This window comes from Lepisosteus platostomus, chromosome 12 (genome assembly GCF_059453375.1).
Source record: "Lepisosteus platostomus isolate fLepPlt1 chromosome 12, fLepPlt1.hap1, whole genome shotgun sequence".
NCBI classification, from domain to species: domain Eukaryota; kingdom Metazoa; phylum Chordata; class Actinopteri; order Semionotiformes; family Lepisosteidae; genus Lepisosteus; species Lepisosteus platostomus.
Genome location: NC_142622.1, coordinates 35178170 through 35198338, shown reverse-complemented (window position 1 = coordinate 35198338; position 20169 = coordinate 35178170). Strand labels below are relative to the sequence as shown.

General features: G+C 36.9%; 1 protein-coding gene across 3 annotated transcripts in view; it reads right to left on the bottom strand.

Moving 5' to 3' along the window:
• mroh1 (maestro heat-like repeat family member 1) overlaps window positions 1–19644 on the bottom strand; it is a 42118-nt gene extending 22474 nt beyond the window's left edge. The window contains exons 1-23 of one of the 3 annotated variants that reach the window (XM_088601778.1): window positions 19502–19644; window positions 18329–18431; window positions 17161–17306; window positions 15758–15889; window positions 15155–15317; window positions 14617–14715; window positions 13532–13683; window positions 12912–13052; window positions 11679–11771; window positions 11140–11218; window positions 10144–10257; window positions 9786–9859; window positions 8997–9116; window positions 8521–8628; window positions 7909–8053; window positions 7250–7290; window positions 7025–7166; window positions 6142–6194; window positions 5466–5573; window positions 4182–4301; window positions 3199–3321; window positions 2508–2654; window positions 1511–1537 (exon numbers count right to left, since the gene is read on the bottom strand). In XM_088601778.1, the coding sequence (XP_088457904.1) occupies window positions 1511–1537; window positions 2508–2654; window positions 3199–3321; window positions 4182–4301; window positions 5466–5573; window positions 6142–6194; window positions 7025–7166; window positions 7250–7290; window positions 7909–8053; window positions 8521–8628; window positions 8997–9116; window positions 9786–9859; window positions 10144–10257; window positions 11140–11218; window positions 11679–11771; window positions 12912–13052; window positions 13532–13683; window positions 14617–14715; window positions 15155–15317; window positions 15758–15889; window positions 17161–17306; window positions 18329–18350 (2349 nt within the window). In that variant the 5' untranslated portion in view covers window positions 18351–18431; window positions 19502–19644. Of the gene's footprint in view, window positions 1–1510; window positions 1538–2507; window positions 2655–3198; window positions 3322–4181; window positions 4302–5465; window positions 5574–6141; window positions 6195–7024; window positions 7167–7249; window positions 7291–7908; window positions 8054–8520; window positions 8629–8996; window positions 9117–9785; window positions 9860–10143; window positions 10258–11139; window positions 11219–11678; window positions 11772–12911; window positions 13053–13531; window positions 13684–14616; window positions 14716–15154; window positions 15318–15757; window positions 15890–17160; window positions 17307–18328; window positions 18432–19328 lie in introns of all 3 variants that reach the window. The other 2 variants (XM_088601777.1, XM_088601779.1) reach the window with 2 other exon arrangements.
• Between the last annotated feature and the right edge of the window lie 525 nt (window positions 19645–20169).

Here is a 20169-nt window from a genome sequence, read left to right as displayed (position 1 = left end):
GTGTTTATCTAGGCTGATCATTGGGTCTGCCAGATGCAAAACCAAATTTGTAAAAAAAAAACGTATAATGTTTCCTTAATTCTCATTTTACTTGCCAAGAAACTGGCTGAAGAATCAGAAACAAATGTCACAATGAAACTTCTGTGTAGCGTTTCCGATTCGATTTAAAAATTGTTGTTGATTAATGTTAGACGCTATCATGAATTACAGGATTTCTGCAGGTGATCAATTATTTTTTCCATTTTTGTCATTTATGACCACACACCCTTAAATGGAATCCAACGCAGAGATCCTGGCTTCATTTTAAATTGTACACACAACAGATTTCCATCGCAAATCGTGCATTTAAAAATGTAATTTTAGATATGAAGGACACCAAAAAAATCTGTTCTTTCTCCAACAACAAAGGTGGCCACAGAAAATGCAAGCTTCAACTGCACTTAATGCTACTGGAGGAAAGATGTGTAGAAGAAGAAAATATTGCAAAAGTAAAACAATAAAAGCAAATACGAATACCAAACAGTCACCTCCTTACCTGTATTACATAAACTCAGGTTTCCAGAATATTCATTTTGTTCACAGTTACATTTCGATCTTTTGATCATGGTTCTTACTTATAAATAAAATTTAGCTTACACATGGACAAAAGATAGTATGGCTGAAAGAGATCTTTAGTAAAGCTTGAGAAATAATCAAACAAAAACTAAAATATTAACTTCACATTTTAATACTTTTCTACAAAATGTATTCAGATTCTCTAAGTAAAAGGCAAGGATGTAATCTGAAAACATAAATTAGCCATTTTTAATAAAATTAAATATTTTATGTAGGCATCCCATTGGTAAAGCTCACCTAAAAGGTGACTATTTTTTAAATCTAAGGAATTAGTAGAAAACAGAGAAACTTTGAATTCATTGGGTTAGTAAGATGCAATAAGATTGAGAGGGCTCTCTTACAAAACCAGCAAATTCTTCTGAACTTCCTAAAATGCTATCTCTTCTCAAATATTTTGGTTTCTATGGGAAGGTTAGAAAAGAAGAGATAATTATTCCATCGTGTTTTCATAGATCAACAGAATACAGTAGAACGTAGTTAACTTGGAACTGTCCGAGACACAGGTGGTCAATATAGAGAAATTCTTGCCAAGATGTAGTATGATTCTTTCGATCAGTGAGCCTCAAATATAAATGAATCCATAAGACATTAAAAACAGCATGTGGTTCTCACTGTGTTATCCTCTGGCTGTCGGTGTCTCCCTTCCAATTATAACAGTTTATAGGATGACTTCTAAAATATTGCACGTCTTTAAAACCGGCAGTTTGTGTTTTCTTTTCTTTCCACACAGGAAATCCAAAGTAAATGCAGGACATGTCCATTAGCCGTTTTAGGAAGCTCAGAAGCATACTTCTCAGACCTTGCTACCCTCATACCAAGATTTAGAAAAGCAATTTAGAGACAGTTAAGATTTTAGTGAAGAAAAAGACTTTGTGCACATTTCCTCACACTGTACCTTGGTCTCTACTTTAATTCCCAGAACCTGCATAACATAAAAGCAACATTTAAAATTCACATTCACATTCTTTTGACCGAAACATATGTTACTGAAAAGATTTTTGTTGAAAAAGTTTCTTTTACTTTCATTCATTAGCAAAGTAGCCCCTTTATATCTACATTATTGATCGGCAAATAGATATTAAACTCACTCAACAAAAGCAAGTAAAGCTGAGCTTACAAAGCAGACATATGAACTATTCATTTATTTTAGTTAGGAAAATACTTCCTCAGTAAGAGGAAATGACTGATGTACGTAGCCACTAAACCACAAAAAAAAATTGAAAAGCTTCCTTTAGTTACATTTAATGGGTTCCTACTTTTTGGACAGAGTGGTTCTTTACAGTAATTTAGTAGGTGCTTGTTACTAATGTATTATGAATTGTAAGTTAGTATCTGTTTAGTATCACATGCACATAATATTCACAACCCATTTAATAAAGCTGGTCTGCAAGCTTTGTAAAATGGCTACGTTGAAAATACCTACTGTATTCCTATACTGGTATGTTAATATCACTGAGTATTTGATCTGCATTTAGTTAAACCTCACTTCAGTTATATGAAGTCATCCAGCAGAAAGCCAACTAAATCAAGAGCAGTGTTCCAGCAGCATTAAAAATTGATTTTCAAGCATAATGTTAAACCACAGTCATTTTGACAATTTTCCTTACCATTTAGGAAAATATTACAGCGTTACAGCAAAAGTCATAGGTATCTGCAGGCCTATTTTTAAGCCACCAAAAATGTACTATTATTATGATATTTTTACATAACCAGAAAACTACAGTCCAAAAGTGCTCAATTGTACAAACCTTTTTTTTCTTCTATTTTTTTAGCACATGACAATTTACTAAAGAAAAACAGTGTCTATCCATGGATAAAGCTCAAGTGGCAGTTAGTTATGGTGGCTCACAAGAGCCTTTTAGTTTTTCTAAGTCCCAGTGTATGTAACCTACCTTGGTGTTAAAGTGTTTCCCGATGCTGCGCAAAATGTCTGAATCAATCCGGCCTAGAATCTTATCTTCCGGGGCACGAAGAGCTACATAGCCGTAACATAAAATTAAGGTGCTTTTCATCTTCTCAATATCCACATCATTTTTGTCCTATAATAGAAAAACATTTCAGATATTACTGCTTTAAATAGAGTGAGGTTTGTTTCCATACCATACGTGTAATACCAAACATGTAAACCAGGCAATTCAAGAATTTACATGTTCCACTACTAGACAAAATTCTCACACTGTATCATTGTAAGTTCAATACATCAAGCATGAGGAGCTTTATGAGTGTGGCTAACAGGAAGCAACTTTGAACTGACATGCCTTTGTGGACTCTTGCCCAACAGATTCATAGTTACAGAAAGACATTCAAGAACAAGCTGCAAAACTGGCATTTGGTTGGACAACAGACCAATTTCATTAGCCAAATCTATTGCCAATGCAAAGGAAAATCACCATCAAATACTGTCATGGAAATCTGCGATCAGATCATTTGAAGGTTGGATTTAATATGAATTTTAAAAAAGGACAACAGTGAAATGTTACCAGGAGATATTTGATCCGAAAAATTAACAAAAGGACAGAAATGACACATACTGTATCTAGCACAGCCAAAACTATTAGTTTGATTCAGCCATGTTTCACCTACCTTTAGAAGACCAAATATTCCTGAAGCTTTCTTAAAGACATCAGATTTACCAAAATCTTCAAGCTTTGCCAACACATCATCAAGATGACTACTGGCACAGAGTCCAACTCCCATTGCAACCCCCTGTAAATCGGTTATTCAAAACACAAATTGTTTCATTAAACCTGATAAGTCTGGCCATGGTAATATCCTTGCTGTCTTTCACTGCAGATTTAAAAAAATCATCATTTTCAGTATTCTCAGAAATTAAATACAAATCCTGAAGCTACAACTAAGGCCAAGAAGACAAGAGAATAAGATTCTCTATTTGAGAGAAGCAGTCACAAGCTTCCATTCATGAAGCAATTAAGCTGAGAGGCCATGGGACAAGAAGAGGACCATCCTCTTATCTGCAAAAACTATAAACAGGAAATGTATTACTGTAAGTAAAAAAACAATCTGCATTGTTTAATCTATATTTAGCTCTATTTAATGGCATGTGCAGCTGCATGCTTTGCTCTGTGGTCATTAAAAATCCCAATGCGTTTATCGAAAAGAGTAGGGGTGTAACCCCTGGCCAAATTTATCATTGGCCCTTACCAATCATGGCCTCCTAATAATCCCCCTCTCTGAATTGGCTACATTACTCTGCTCTCCTCCCCACTGACAGCTGATGTGTGGTGAGCGTTCTGGCGCACTATGGCTGCCATCACATCATCCAGTTGGATGCTGCACATTGGTGGTCGTGGAGGGGAGTCCCCATTACCTGTAAAGCACTTTGAGTGGAGTGTCCAAAAAAGCGCTATATAAGTATAAGCAATTATAATTATGAGCAGAACCAAACAAAAATCAACAAAACAAGAACCCAGCCCAGTTTAAACAAGTTTTAAAAAGAGAGAAAATAAAAACTTTTAGAATAAGACACAATCTGTATTTACGTAGTTGTATTCACAGATTATGGCAAGAATGAGAATACCAGTGGCTCGGAAGTCGGCGTGTTTTACCTCTCTTTCAATGGCATCATTGTGTCGTGCATTGACCAGCATTTCCTGCAGCTCTTTTCTGACAACATCGTAATTGTAACACTGCCTGAGGGTCACTCCGATGCACTTGTAGAGAAATCTCTATGGTGGTGAGGACAGAGAGCAGGTGCACTTGAACATACTTTTTTTTTTACATTTAAATTCAACAGAATGAGTGTTCCATCTTTATCTGAGGTGAGCGATAGTCTTTTCCTTTACCACATACAGATACAGTATTGACACAGACAGGAACATAGCTTCAGGTGTGGATATAGGGAGAGTACGTATATAGGTACAGGTATCAACACTGACTTTACATGCATGACCACGACATACTCCGTGTAGAAGGAAAAGGAAGAAAAAGGAGAGAGGAGAAAAAAGAGCACTAGTTACTTCAGAAGCAGTTTCTATCATTCCCCTCTTCCTTTTTAGTGCATATACGTCCATATGAGAGAATAGTCAATTTTAAAGTGTTAATGAATGGAACTAATTATTTTCAAGGTGTACAAATCTGATTCTTGAGAGATGCAATTCATTCTCTCCATTGAAATGTATTCTGTAAGAAGGCTAAGCCATTGAAAATGTTTAGTCTCTAGATATCCAGTTTAAGAGGACACATTTCTGAAAGTAGCTACTGTACATCGTGCATAACTCCAGCAACTCATAACTGGCAACCCACTGAAGCTCAGCAGGTATCAGTACACGGGTGGGAGACCTTCTGGGAAAGCTAAGGCTGCTGCTGGAAGAGGTGTTAAAGGGGCTAGTAGGAGACGCTCACCCTGCGGTCTGTGTGGGCTCTAATGCCCCAGTATAGAGATGGGGCACTATACTGTAAAAAAAGCACTGTCTTTAAGGTGAGACGAAAAAAAGCAGTCCTGACTCTCTGTGGTCATGAAAAACCCCAGAGTGTTTTTTTTTGTTTTTTTTAAAGAATAGGGGTGTGACCCCAGTGTCCTGGCCAAAAGTTCCCCTGGACTTTGTCATAACAATCCTATGAATCCCTTTCTATGAATCAGAAGTTCTATTCTCCTCCCCACGGATAGCTGATGTGTGGAGAGCACACTGGTGAAGTTTGGCTGCCATCACTTCATCCACTGAGATCACTGATGTCCTCTTGTAAAGAATTTGATGGTCCTTGTAAGTATAATCGTATATAATCTGAAAATGTTTTCATTTCATACACTGACGGACAAAAACACAAATATCTGAAACGATAACCACATTCGGCATTACAGTGGTGCGACTTCTTGCTTTAAAGACACGTACCTTCTCCTCCAAGAAGTTGTTGTAAGTTGTGTGACATTTGGTCATCTCTGAAGCCAGCTGACAGGTCCATTTCTCATCGGAGATAGTTTGAAGAGTTTTGGAAAGGAACTACAATGAAATAATAAAACTAGCCTGAGCATACTTTGATGGAAAGCACTGCCTTTTTTTAAACGTCTGTTTCAACCACCGTATTGTAACTTAACACATTTCCCTGCCTATCAACACTCATTTTGTGAAACACATTTGGCTTATCTGTGAATTGTACCTGATAAGCTTCATTTTTAATGTTTCACTTGGTAATTAAATTTTCAGGTAAAGACTGAATGTAATATTGCACTGTCAATCTTGAAATCTGGAAAAAAAGTGTAAAGCTAAAAGAAAATTACACATTTTCTTTGAGATAAAAAAAATCTTTATTAAATTCTGAAAGTTGTTCCCACTTAATGAAAAGATCATGATTAGATTCACATATCAACTTAAACTGCATCCCTAGGAGACAGTGCATTTAAGAATTTGCAATTTACATATACAAAGGGATGGCTTTAAAACGTTCACAATTTAAAAGCAATATAGCTACTGCATTAATGTGAAAAAAATGTATTGCGGAACGAAATAACTGTAATTACTGAATTACTGGGAGCGAGTTTATTTAGGAACAAAAGGAATAATGCCACACCTCAAGCAAGCTTTCCTCCCATCTCTTCATATTTATTGTTTCCTCAGTTGATTCTGAATGCCAAAAAAGAGACAACTTTAAGACGATATCCAGATGCGTAAAGATGGAAAAATGAACAAGAATTTAAAAAAAGTGTAAGGCAGGACTACATTCCCAAGACACCTGACCATCACAGGGCTGTAAACTAAGCACTGCAAATCAAATATTTATTTTCATGGGGGAAACAATTAATGGCACAAAGCCAGGTGGCTGCTTGTGCAGACGAGCTTCCTTTCACTAGTTTAGCTTTTTGGACATCTTAGGAAGAAAGCCTAAAATCAGAAATGTATAATGGTGTTGGTGATGATGATGATTATTTTGTACTATCATCATCATCATCATGTAAAGCCTTTTCCTGGTTTAGTAAGAAATTAAATATATAATGAGTATCTTAAGAATCACTACTTATCAGTTCCTTTCCGTTCACCAGCTCTGATATTCAACAGCGTCAATGACCTCACCTTCTGTGCCCGATCGACTCTCTCACTAATGAGGTAATTCAGCACCAATGCGACCATCAAAATCACTCGGGTGTTATCAAAAGTTCATCATGCAATGATCAATTAATTAATGATTCCAAAAATGATTCTTATAAAAAAACCCTGCACTTTCTTCTTCCAAAAATATAGAAAGAGAAATTGAGTGAAATGGTTTCTTTAAAAGCTCAGTATATATTATGTAAAATGTGGATACACTGTATGCTGGTATATACTGCATTAATAAAGGGGAGATTATCAGCAAGTCTTCCTTTTTTGCATAAACAACCTTATTTAGGCATGTCCCAAGTAATAAAGTAATAAACTTTCTGTTGTATTCAGTATGCATTCAGTTAAAAGGCCTTTACCTTCCAGGTAGTGTACCAAGACAGGGATCTCAGCCTCCCACAGTTTCTCTGTGAGAGGGTGGATGTTGGGGCTCATGAGCTGGAGCAAGTTTAGAGAGGGAATACCCCGACCTCTGTTTTGGAATGGGAAAGAGGCAATGACCTAAAAAAAACATTCAAATGCCAGAGTTACTTAACATTACCAAACATTTAGAGATTGTTTTATTTATTTTTTCCTTCACTTACCAACAGCCTGGTCATTAATGCTTGTGGTGAAGGAAGGTGAGCTAAAACACAAAACACAAAACAGTCAATTATAATCTTGCATTGCTTTCCACTTGTTAGTCATTCTGTTTTCATTATGGAAATGGCTTAATCATTTCATTTTTGTTCCATCAGATGTGATTCAACTTTCATCACCTTTTGATGGGCTGCAAAATAAGGTTTTGATTTTTATATGTAATGATTGTTTCTGGGGGTTCAGGCTACTGAACTACTGAAGATGCTTGTTCAAGAGCTCATTGTGCCTTACAAGTTTGAATGTGGGCTGGGTCATTAGACAGCTATGAGCAGGACTTCAAAGCAAAAACAACATTATCCACTTGAAACCAGTTAAGGCAAAATGAAAACAGAATCTTAGGCTTGCTGTCAAATAATGTTGTCAAATACACATTTGTGTCTGGTAAAGCGCCATAATAAGGCTGTATTATGGATTTTTAACGTGTCACAATGGGTACAAATGCATTGAATTTGTCTACATTGAAGTCTCCCAACTTGGCTTTTGGTATTCTCCCAAAAGTCATATTTTAAAGCATTAAGTGTCTTAACACACTGTTGCTACAGTGAAAAGTCTCCCTATAGAGAAGCTACCATAGCATGGCTATGAAACCATTATAAAAAAATACCTTGCTCATTGAAGTCAATAATAAAATTCGACTCTTGGGCGGCTTTCTTCTTGTTCCCCAGCAAGATAAGGCTCTTGCACAGAGGAGTCAGAGCATTCGTACACTGGACAGTGGTCAAGTAACAAAGTAAGCTGGGCCACAGCACCTAAGAAGGAAGACGGAGAAAGCAGCAAGAATAGACAATTCATTCCACCTCAAAAAATCTTGTTTGTAATTGCTTTTCCCCCCAATATTACCTCCACTTAACCTGCAACAGAATATAATATATAAAGATGAAAAATAGATATAATCCATGTATCCATTTTCTAACCACTTCAGCTGGAGTAGCTGGAGCCCTGTTCTGGTTAGCAATGGGTGCAAGGCAGAACACACCCTGCTAACGACTTCATTTCTGGGCAAGACCCCGAGAGGACCAGTCCAAAATGATAAAAGTGCAAAGCAATAAAACAGAGAGCTGATGAGCCCTGCTTTGTTTTTGCTTCCGATGGGGTTTTTTTTTTCTTTTCGAAGAGATTACTTCAAATAATTCAAAGAAATGTAACAACATGGCCTTTTCTTCCTTCTACTGTTTGGTACTTGTGTTGCGGGCTGACAGAGGACTAGACTACCTACATCCGTCATCCTGCCCACGGTGGTCGTAAAGAGATGCAGAGTGTTTTCACACATGCTCCGGAGGGACTCGTTGGACACGTACTCAGGATCGGGTGGACGCTGGCTGTGCTAAAACACAAATGAGAGGATACAAAACCCAGTTTCAAATCTTAGGACTACAAAAACCTGGAATTGGGTCGAAGCGCCTGTTCTTGGCCTTTGAATAGCCCCCAGCTCTGCACTGTCTCCTTTATTCTGCCTCTGTTTTGTTCTAACCTGTTTCTTGTCTTGTATTGCTTTGGTTCCAGTATATACAGCGTTTATCTACACATTATAATCCCATAAGAAACTTCTACTGCTTCAAATTAGGAAAGACAGTTTTTAGAAACCCTTTTTGTACTTCTCAAATTGAATATTTTTTACTGTACTTAAGAAAGGTATAAATCGAACAAATCTCTTTGTACTTTATATTTTTACACAAGGAGAGCACAAAATACCTCTGTGTCTGGAAGAGCACAGTGAAACACAATAAATTTCACCAGCATTTCTCCACCCTCAAGCTCAAGGAAACCATGGTGAGCCATGGCACTGATCACCTGGACAACCATCTTCTTCACCTGCAGGAGGCAATGAACAACACTCTGAATAAAGAACAACAATAACGCACGGAAGGCTTTAAAATAGGATTACATGTCATTGTTTTCTTGTATTTAGGTACAGAAAAGTCTTTTGGAGAACAAAGTCAGAACAATTGCCATCTGTTATATTAAGTTTAAGTACAAAAAAAGAAAAATATTTGCCAGGTTTATCATCACACAGCCGAGAAGAACTAAGTGCAATACGGCACACTGATGCATGTCTGAGTAAAAAGACCTAGCTGTGCAAGAGCATGGTTTTTAGTGCCTTCACCATTCTTGGGGCTTGAGTCTAATTGCAGACCGGATGTGTGGAGTTTGAATGTCTGAACCTTAACTTCACCCAGTTATCATTTCTGCTACTCTCAGGGCTCTGAAACTAATTTCCTTTAGCAGTAAGCTGATCAGCCATCTGTACTGAATAAGCACACAGGCTTAAACTTAATGGTTTGTTCACTGTAATTTCCATATTATCATGCTTAAACCCAAGGGATTCTTATCTTTGGGCACAGCGTAAAGAACTAGTGTAAACTGCAGAACTGAAAATGCCAATTCACTCTACAACTTTGCCAAGCACATAAAAGAAGATAAAAGGGAAATATTTTCTGTTGATCTGGCCAACAGATATCTTCTAGCCGAGCGGAACTCTACCTTATTACTTTGGTCCTGCAATGGCTGCTTAATGCTGGCTAGGATAAGAGGTTTCTTGATCTCCATAATTGATGCTGGAAAACAAATGCAGATCAATCCTTGAGAATTTTTCAAAGCACTTCTAACCACATTGAAGTAAAAAAAACAACAACACTTTAGATAAGAATTTTCTCTGCTCAAAACCAAAGCTGTCTATTTCTTGCTACATCTGCAAGAACACATTTTCAAAATAGCAGCGGTAAAGTAAAACTCTTGGGGAAATCATCTTTTCGCGACGCTGAAAACATTTCACTGCTGTCGTGTGTGATATCTGAGTCTTCCCTTCAGAAATGAGCAGTTTCCTTGTTCTGGAACTTACGAGTGGAATTGATGAGGTGCCTCAGTACTGCGAGGGAACCGATGCGATTTCGCTCGTTGCTGTTTTCCAGCTTCTGGAGGACAAATCCTATTAAGCGGTCAGGAAAAGTGTTGGCTGTCAAAAACAGAAAGTTAAAAAAGGTCAACGGACACATCTTATAGAACACAAATATTTCAATCACCCCTATTCGCAGCTGAAGTTTTCTTTGGAGGTGCTACTCTACAGTTTATTCAGCGCCAAAGAAAAATGAGCTCAACTATTCTTTTTAAAATACTTTGGGTATCTGTGTTTATAGTTTAAAGCTGTTAATGTGCACACGTTTGAAATAAAAATATGTTGGAAATTCAGTACTAAACGTATTAGGTCTTATTTGTACATATATTGTTGTAGGCCTTATATAAAAATCCAGACTTTCCTGGAAGCACACAACTGAATACCAACAGAGGTGTTTATTATAAACAGTTGTAACATACAGACTTTAAATCTCATGACTTTATGGACATTACATAAAAAAACACATCATGAATAATATTGCCTGCTAATTTGTTTTATTTTTAAATGAAGGATCATTAACTAATTTAGAATATGTTCTATATTTGTGACAATAGCTGGAATTTTGAAATGTGTTGCACAATGTGCACAGAACTGCACTCTCTTCAGAAATAAAGTCACAAAGTGGCATGGTGTTTCCTCAGAGATCTATTCCATCCATTTTTAGAAAGCTGTTTATTTGTGCCAAAGGATGTGGCAACCAGGAGCCTATCTGGGTAGTGTAAGGCACAAGGAGGGAGAGAAGAAGGAGGTTCATCACAGGACAGACGCACATGATGTAACCAAAAAAATGGTCAACTGACTATGACTAAGCACAAAAGTCTGCACGTTACTTAATAGTCAACATGTAAAACTAAATTCATGACCTAAACAGTAACATAACCAAGTCTGAATTGTATTGTATGCTATACATTTTTTAAAAATGTCACAACATAAAACACCTACCTAATATGCTGAAGCATCGCAATATCTCATTATGATTTTTCACAGTTGGTGGATTACTGTAATCAACTGGGGTGCATACCTAAAGCAGTAAAACAGTTGCATTGAAAGTTAATTGCTTTGCATTTGTTACTTTTTAAACTTCTTTGCTGAAATAAGCTTACTGCAATACTGTATTAGAATTCTAAAATTATTATAATAATAATGCAATTACTGAAAACTCCCTTCCCTCTCAATTCCTGCCCTGTGCCATTTTTAATGCATGCAATGTTTAAATTGCACTACTATAAAGGATTTCATTCTGCTGTTTGAGTGTCACAAGGCACAATCCTTCCTCTTCAGTATTTTCTATAATATAATTTCAATCAGAAAATGTATAGTTCATGTTAAGACTTCAACACCTGGCTAAAATATTTAAGTATGATATCTGACATCTTAGTTAGACTATCTACATTTTAATAGCTCATGAATAATGTGAGTACTATAAAGAGGTAACGTATGGCTCATTAGCAGAACGGTTTGTTTTTTCTAAATGCATTTACCTGCTGATGTAAGGTGAACAGCAGGCTGTCTATTTGAGTCTCCAAAATACGACTGCCCATGTTCACAGAGGCATCAAGAATCTGACACAGACTCTGCAGACAATAACAACAACGAATGATGTTCGTTGGTTAAACAATTTAACCGGTACCGAGATTTATTACCTCAACATTAGTAAACCCATGCAGCAACACACAAAACAGACACACCAGCATAAGCAGTCACACATTACAGGAAGTTTCGATATACTTCAGGGTTGGGGACCAGAAAGTCACGGTGTATAGCAGAACAACTTATAACGTGGAATTTCTTCCCATTAGAACAATGTAAATATGGAGGGATTTAGGACAATAAGAGAGTAAACTTTACCCATGTGACTTCAACCAGGAGGCTGCTTCCATGAGAACTGAAGGAATATAGTCCCTACACTGATTCTAAGTTAGACTGAATGTTTCACCTGTTGTTAAAATACAGCACACAGGATCCTCATGTTCCTATAGAATGCAACTGCTAGCACAATCATTCTGGGGAATTAATATCCACAAAGAATAATATAATTAGCTTGGGATACTTGAGATTCTTTTATAGATTTAATGTAACTCAAATAAAATAGAATAGAAATAGGTCATCAATGCCTTTCAAACTGGGGTATTGTCAAAACCAACAAAGTTATTCACCGCTTCAGAATAGATATTTTCCACACACTGTTCATGCATTTAATGTTAGAATAACATCTTGATCCACTGAATGAATCAGCGACGCAGTGTGTGGTGATAAAAACTCAGCTTGGATGCTGGGGCCTCACTCCTAATCGAAGCCATGTGGCAACAGATTGGTTTTTCAAGAAGAAGAATTATTCATGTTAGATTTTGCTCTTCACAATTTTTAATCAATTCCCGAACAAAATGATCCACAAACTGTCTATGTTGCTGGCTTTTGGTGCCTTGAAAAAATACATATGAGGGGAATTTGTAAGATGTCGGTTCTCTCCATTCATCAAACACATAAGTGCAAACCAATGTGTAGCAGGTTGACTGCCTGTGATAACGTTTTACGAAAAAAACTCTCAAGACACATCTGCACTCACCTTAATACTCTAAGGCAGAAATATAGCTATGTATTCACTTTATTTCACTACAGAACACTAACTAAACAAGGCTGCAAGACTTGTCTTTGTTCAAACATATTTCAAAACCTCCTAAGCCAACCTTGCTTACAAAACCACAGAAACTGACCTTGCTTAAGATGTAATGCTCCGAGTTCTTCTTATACAGAGAGAGCACTGTGGGGATCAGCTTGGGCAGTTGTTCTTCTAGTTTATCATGGGCCATCAGGTGACTCATAGGACCCAGAGCCTCAGCAACAGTCAGCCTCAGCTTGAGGACAGATTACAAAAGACCTTCAAGATCTTATCAACATGCACAACAGTCATGGCATATGTGATATCTTCTTAACGATATGAAAACAGGGAATATTTTGATTATTTTTTGTTTTGAATTTCTAGGGAAACAAAATTGTATCCAGCACCTTCACATAAGTATCAAATTCTTTGTCAACATGTACGTTATGAAGCAACTAATCAGCAGGATCACCCACATTTTAACAAGGTTCAAAGAAGAAAACTTCCACAAAGTGAAATCTACAAGTTCTTCCCTATACAGGAGCTTCACTTAAGCGAACTAAAACGGAAGATTAGTTCTTGACAGCGTGACCTGCTGTGAAATTACTTCTTCGCATTCAGTAAAGCAAAGAACAGACGGGCTTTCACAACTGGCAATTCGGTAACAGAAGCGCTGTTGAAAAGCGTAATCAAGTCATTGCAAATTGGTCCCACTGCATTTCTAATTTCATGTACCTTAGCCTCCCTGCTCTGCAGCCAGCTGTTGAAGAGGATGTCGTATGCAGCGAAGATCTCACTGGAGAAAGTGTCCTTCCTCACTGTGGGGTCAGGAGCTTTATCCAGGTTTGCCAGGTATTCCAAAATACTCTCACTGAAACGTGACAGCGCTACAGCATAAAAAGGAAGTACAAAAATTCCATTATCAGATACCTTTGCTATGTGCCTTGGTGAGCACCTAAGCCTTTACAACATGCATGCTTTGTACGTATCCACTATATGGCGTCTGAAGACAGGATCCCATGTATATCAAACTAAAACACCCTTAATTCACAAAGATACAAGGTGCTTTTTCCTCTTCTTAAAATGAAATAACTATAACTCTTTGTAAGGAAACAAGAAAGACAAGAGTCTTTTTTATAATCCAGGAGTTTCAAATTTGATTACCACATTTCCCTGAAACTAATTCCTGTGGCATTACACTGTATAATTCACTGGCCTTTAACTTTCTTCAAATTCAGACCCCCTAATTACCCCCTACAGTATATACATTATTGCCTGTTACTGTATGTGTCAATTAGGATCCTTTTATCAAGGTTTCTGCTTAGAACATCAACAATTAAGTTAAATATTTAAGCCCAAAGAATGTCAGAAAAAGATTTTTAAAGATTACTACCTAGGAATAAACAGAGATAGTATGTCAAAAAGCTGAGATCTAGAAGAATAAGTTTAGACCTTTCAAAACCTCATCACAGATCCCTGTAAAACCCAACTTGCATTAATATTAGTATTATCTCCTCAAAAAAGTTAGGATGCTAACTACATATTGTACACAGATTATTCCAAACATTTAATAAATCCTCACTTTCATTCAGTTCTAGTGTTTCTTGGACACTCTGAAAAGCACTCTGAGGGAGAGTGTGCTATAGTTTTAAACGTATATCAGTTTCATATGATTAATTTACCAAGCTATTTTTTATTTTAGTCATTTATAAAGTGTATTCATTATTAATTAGCTGCGTCCATCTTTTTATTTTGTATATAGTATGTTTAACAGCATATCTCTGCAGAAAAAAAAACATGTTTCGTGTTTTTGCTCTTACCTGAAGAGAACACCCACTTCATGTTGTCTTGCTTGGCCATACCTAACATGGGCAGCATGGTACCCAAGATAGCATTGAGAAAAGGCACCATGCCATAAACTGTAGGGAAAAAAAAAGATAGTGTTGACTTAAGTAGACTTGCCCAGAAAAAGTTGAATTCATATTTTCTTTACTACTCTGTTGTTCAAACGAAACATAAAAACAAAGCTGAAGTGACTATGTGAAAATTACAATTTCATCAACAAATACATAATCTAATACTTAAAATTCCATCAAATTAAATTGTCTACTCATTGCCCAATGCTCACAAAAGGCCTTATCAAAATCCATCTTCATGTACTGTTTCACTATGCCCTTTGAGCAGTGTATAATGATTAAAATTAATACCTCAAAAGCGCACTTTAAATTAAGAAATATTTAAATAATTAGAACCTTACTACAATTTAAGAAATCTGATTCTGAATCCTATTTTTTCTTATACTTCACCTGAGGTGGTATAAAAAAAAAGACAGGGTGTCTTTAAAAGTACTTTGTTTACCGTTTGAATCAGACAGATTTGCTAGTGTTTGAACTACAAAGAAATGAGGCAGGACTCCTGGCTGGAATTTACTCAGAATTTCCTCCATAATATCATTGATGTGTTTGTTGCCCACAGCAACCAGAATGTTGCTAGCTGCCTGTTGCCAATCAGGGACAACTTCCTAGGTGTAAGAAAAAGCACAAGTCACAACAGGGTTAATTGGCAGCCGTAGGTATACGTTTTATTGTACTATTGTATATTGCTCTCTATGGACGGAACAAAGGAAAATCCCTCATTACAGATCACAATGCAAAAACCGTTTGTAGAAACAACCCAGAATATGGGGAAGTCATGCCAAACTCAATGTAATCTTGCATATATAAATAATCAGAAGTACAGCTATACTTTGAAAAGAAAATAATTAACTTATAATAATGAAAAATCTCAGTTTCTTTACTAACCTAGGAGTCTCCCAAAAGAAATTACAGTTCCCCTGAAAGGTTTTGGAACAGTTAAGTATAAACTGGGATTTTCAATAATAATTCTAATTCAACCAATTTTTTCCCCATTCCCCATAAAAACAACTTGAATTAAAAAAACCTTGCAAGTATCAAGCCTTACCTTTGACCTTGTCATTTCATCTGAGGCAAAAGAGATGACACTCTTGATTTTTTTATAGCTGATTGCATCCATCTTGCACTTTACCACCAACTCAATGGTTTGCAGTATTATAACCCGATGCCCTATGATGAGCTGAACATATAAAATTAAAGCAGTTAGTGTTTATATGGAGATTAAACTTTCAAGAAAAAACACTTTCAAACATGTATATGCATAGCATACCTAACTGTACAAAAAAAGAGGTAGAAATTACTGTTATGTAGTGTGAGGTTAATGCCAAAATAAAGATTTCAGATTTCTAATCTACTGTATGACTGTGCTATCAATAATCACTCTAAGTCTAAAATTCTGTTTCAAAACACCTGTACCATTCCCTTGTAGGTATAGCAGATATCATCTGACTCACTTCAAATTTAAACTCAAGACGCACCTTTTTAATAGGGCCTACAGTATGTCTGATTGCGCTACCTTCATTCCTGTATGTTTTTGTTTGATTTGTTCTTTTACTTTTTATTTTTTTTGTCTTTTTTCTTTAGAACTATGTACAGCATCCTTGGGCTTGCAAAGACGGTTTATAAATAAGTTATTGTTTTTATTATCTTCACCATCATACTGAAATTATCTTTGTCAAGGTGAAGACATTCATTCTAGGCCAGATCAGCATGCTAAACCTGCTTCATACGAGTTTCTTTTTACCCTGACAGAAGTTGCTGAAATTGAAACAGAAGTGCCAAGTTTCCCCAAATCACCTAGTGAAGGAGGAACTGCAGAGAAAATTAAATATCAATATTTCTGTTTGGCACAGTAGCCCTGGTGTCTCTCTTCATAACACCATGAGTTCCCTTTTCTATAACTATGAATATCACATGAATCCCACGCAAGTGCAGATTTGAATCATCAGCAGAAGAGACTGATGAGTGACAGTCTTAAACTACACAAGCCAAAGCATGCTCCATAAACAATAAAAATACACCTCTGTAGAATTCATGCCAAGCTAGAACACACAACACTCGGCTGTCACAACATTTGCAATCCATTTTCACACGAAAGGACGAAACAAGAGAAAAAAATCATGTCAATCCACTGAGGGTTTGCAAATGATTACAATTCATGGATGCAAATTAAAAATAAAATTGGGCGGAGTTCTCTCTGAACCTCCGAGTTCATTATTTTATTTTTATTAAAGAGGTTTAAAAAATAAGTTTCCATGTTTACAGCAAAATCCCACCTTGCATGTTTGTATGTTTTTTTTTCCCTGCATTTTTCCAGACTGGAGTGTCGGAGCGACGGACAATTACCACAGTGCAACTATAACTGAGAATACGGTCGCACTTCACTAGAGAGAGGTAGATATTAGGGAATTTCTAACAACAAAATCGGTGAATGATAGAGACTTACAGTACCTTGGGGTGTTTGATGAGGTAGCCCTGGCACATGCTCAGGATCTTGTCAGGATGCTGTCTTCCCAGAGTCAGCAGTGACTTCCTGACTTGGTCCTGGACAAGAAGATCCTTGTCAATGGCCGCATCCATCAGAGCAAGACATATGTCTGAAGAAAAAAGGGCAAACATGACTCGGAAATGTAATTTTGTCCTCCAGGAAATTCGTTTGTAGAACCTACTAGCAAGTAAGTCTTTTTTTTTCTCATCCAAATTAAGAGTGCCCAGTTAAAAATGCTGTGGGAAATGTATTCCTGGGATCCATGATTATCCAACAAATAGGAGACCATGAAGTAAAAAAATAATAATTATTCTTCTTAAAACTTATATTGGCACATAAAAACAAATAACAGATCAGAAAGACACACAAAAGTTCAGTGTTGCAAAAATGGCTGTGTTCTTGAACCTTCTGACCAGAAGACAGAGAACATCTCTAACACTGTCAAATAAGGCCTCCTGCAACAACACATTACTTGCCAAAACTGAGCTGGGTGTGGCTTGAAGGGTATATGTCACGTCTTGTAGTCGAGCATTGCAACACTTGCCTTGTTACTTAACATAAGCATGATGGCCCAGTGTATATAAATCGTAGGTTCAGAGATAAAATTAATTACAAGTAGAAACTACAACTTGAAGTACTTGTAGCAGTAAAAAAAATGTTACCTTCTATCAATGAAGGTTATATACTGGAAAAAAGCTCATATATTAAAATGAATAGTAAACTAAAATAAGAATTTGCATGTTCCCTGCCCCTATGTTTGGAGACTTTAGGCCAGAAAACCCTGAAGGTATTTCTACGTTACTGAAAAGTGACTCCAGGACATTTCGTGAACATTTACATACTGCAAGGAAAAATGTCAGGTACAGTACACAACTCTCTGTAAGAGCATTTCCAAGATGAGCAGTGCATCAGTTCTTCTTCCTGACTACTCTGCCACTTTTTTTATACTCCTTCCAGATTTTGAACAGCAACAGAAAAGTGATTCATTGCGAAATAAAATGAAATGGTCACATCCTATCTTTGCTCACAGATGGCCAACTGGAAATGTTTCTTGTAAAGAAAAAAAAGAGGGAAGTTCAATTCATCAGCGTCATCTTTTACATGAAAGCAGCCAGGTTGATATGTACTTACGCTCGACATCCGATTCCTCCATTTTCCCTGTTGAGAGGCTTCTCACAGGAATTCAGGAATGCATCTGTCACCCTCAGAAGAATTAAACCTCCAAAGTGTTTAGCTTTAAATGGGAAAAGGTTAGGCACAACACAAAACGAGTTACTTTTTTATCTGTAACTAAATGATACAATGCCAGTAAACATTACAACCCCCTAAAATATACCTGTACACATCCCAACTGTGTTTGTAACATTGAATACCCTAGTTTCAAGATTGGTTTGCAAGGGCAGTGCACTCAAACCCCTAACTGCTTTATCTAATTTTGTGATTCATTTTAATAAACAAGGCTAATTTCGAGAAATGCATGACCCAGAAGAAACCTAGTGGAAATGTCCATGCCAGCTGTTTTTTTTCGTTGTCCCCTATTACTTTAGGATGGAATAATTCCAAGAATTAAAAATCAGCCTAGCAGATAAGCACTGATTTCCTTAGCGTGGGTAAAAGGTTGTACTGCTTCCGTGCCCCATCAAAACACTTGTTTTCGCTTCTATAGATAGGGAAAAAATATATTTCAAAATAATGTATAAAACAAATATGACTTATTGTTTTAATAGAAAGCACAGATACGAATCCTAGACGTACATGAATATACAGAGCGTATTATTTGAAGAACAATTAGCAAATTACACTACAGTTTCTCAAACGACTACAAAGGCGATATGGCTGCAGCACAAAAAAATCCAGACGCTATATTTAAAATCATAAAAAGGATTTGTCTCACTTTCCCCTATTGAGACTGTTATCTTTACACTAGCTATGTCTGGCTCCGCTGTGCACTTCCTCGAGTCAGGAACGGTGTGTACTAAAAGTGGGATAATGCTTTTATCGGTACTGCATTACGTGCTCCTTATTTAAGTTGTAAAACATTCAACTACATGCTTCGTGAAACCAGAAGTGTTTATTCCGTTTATCTTGTTTAATCGATAGGTTGATGCAATGCAGCAGAATCGCTTCCTACCTTAACGAAGTATGCACAAGACCTACCAAACCCTCCTCCCCCTTTTAAAGCTCCACTGGAAAAAAAAGGCTGATTTCGCAATGGATATAATCGTTCAGATCTCCGGAAATGCAAAACCGTAAATCCTAAACCGAAATTGTTACACGGAGATATTCGGATTCTTTTTTACACACATTTTACTTCTCTCACATTCCCTGCTCGGTACTACACCAGTTACGTTGCAGTTGCAGTTGCAGGATCGCAGGTAAACACGCCTAATCATGTGCTCTGAGTCAGCAGGGACGTACAGAGGAGGCGTGTCGCCATCGCAGTCCGCCAGCCGGCCTCTCGGCAGCGTTTTCTAGGCACCATAGAGCTCGGAATTACGCGTGTACGCACTTCCGCTACTTTAGTTTTTAATACGCTACTTAATACAGTCTGAATGTCGCTAAAGGGAAGGTAGATTAGTCTCTGAGATGTATTTAGAGAAAAAAAAAGAAGCCTGCGATATTTATCTTGGAGCGTCTCTGCAACGGGTTCATCATCATTCAAAATGTTTCTTGCAACTGAAGTCTGAAGTACAGCGACATGTGAACGTGTTCAGTTTTGGCTGAATAATGAAAGCTTTTCGAGTTAACAAAATCGTTTTCAGTACACGCTTTCCTTTTAATTACAGTTCTAAAATAAAACAAACTTGAGTTTTTGCCAAACTTTCCAAATCGTCTACAAGAAGTACGTTTGTAATCTGAATGTGATCGTTGATAAAGCCTTGGGAGCTGAATGCACAATGAACAAAACGTTCACTTTATTCCTCATTTCCTTAATCCGTTATATTACTCAGATTAACATATTTCAGCGTTAC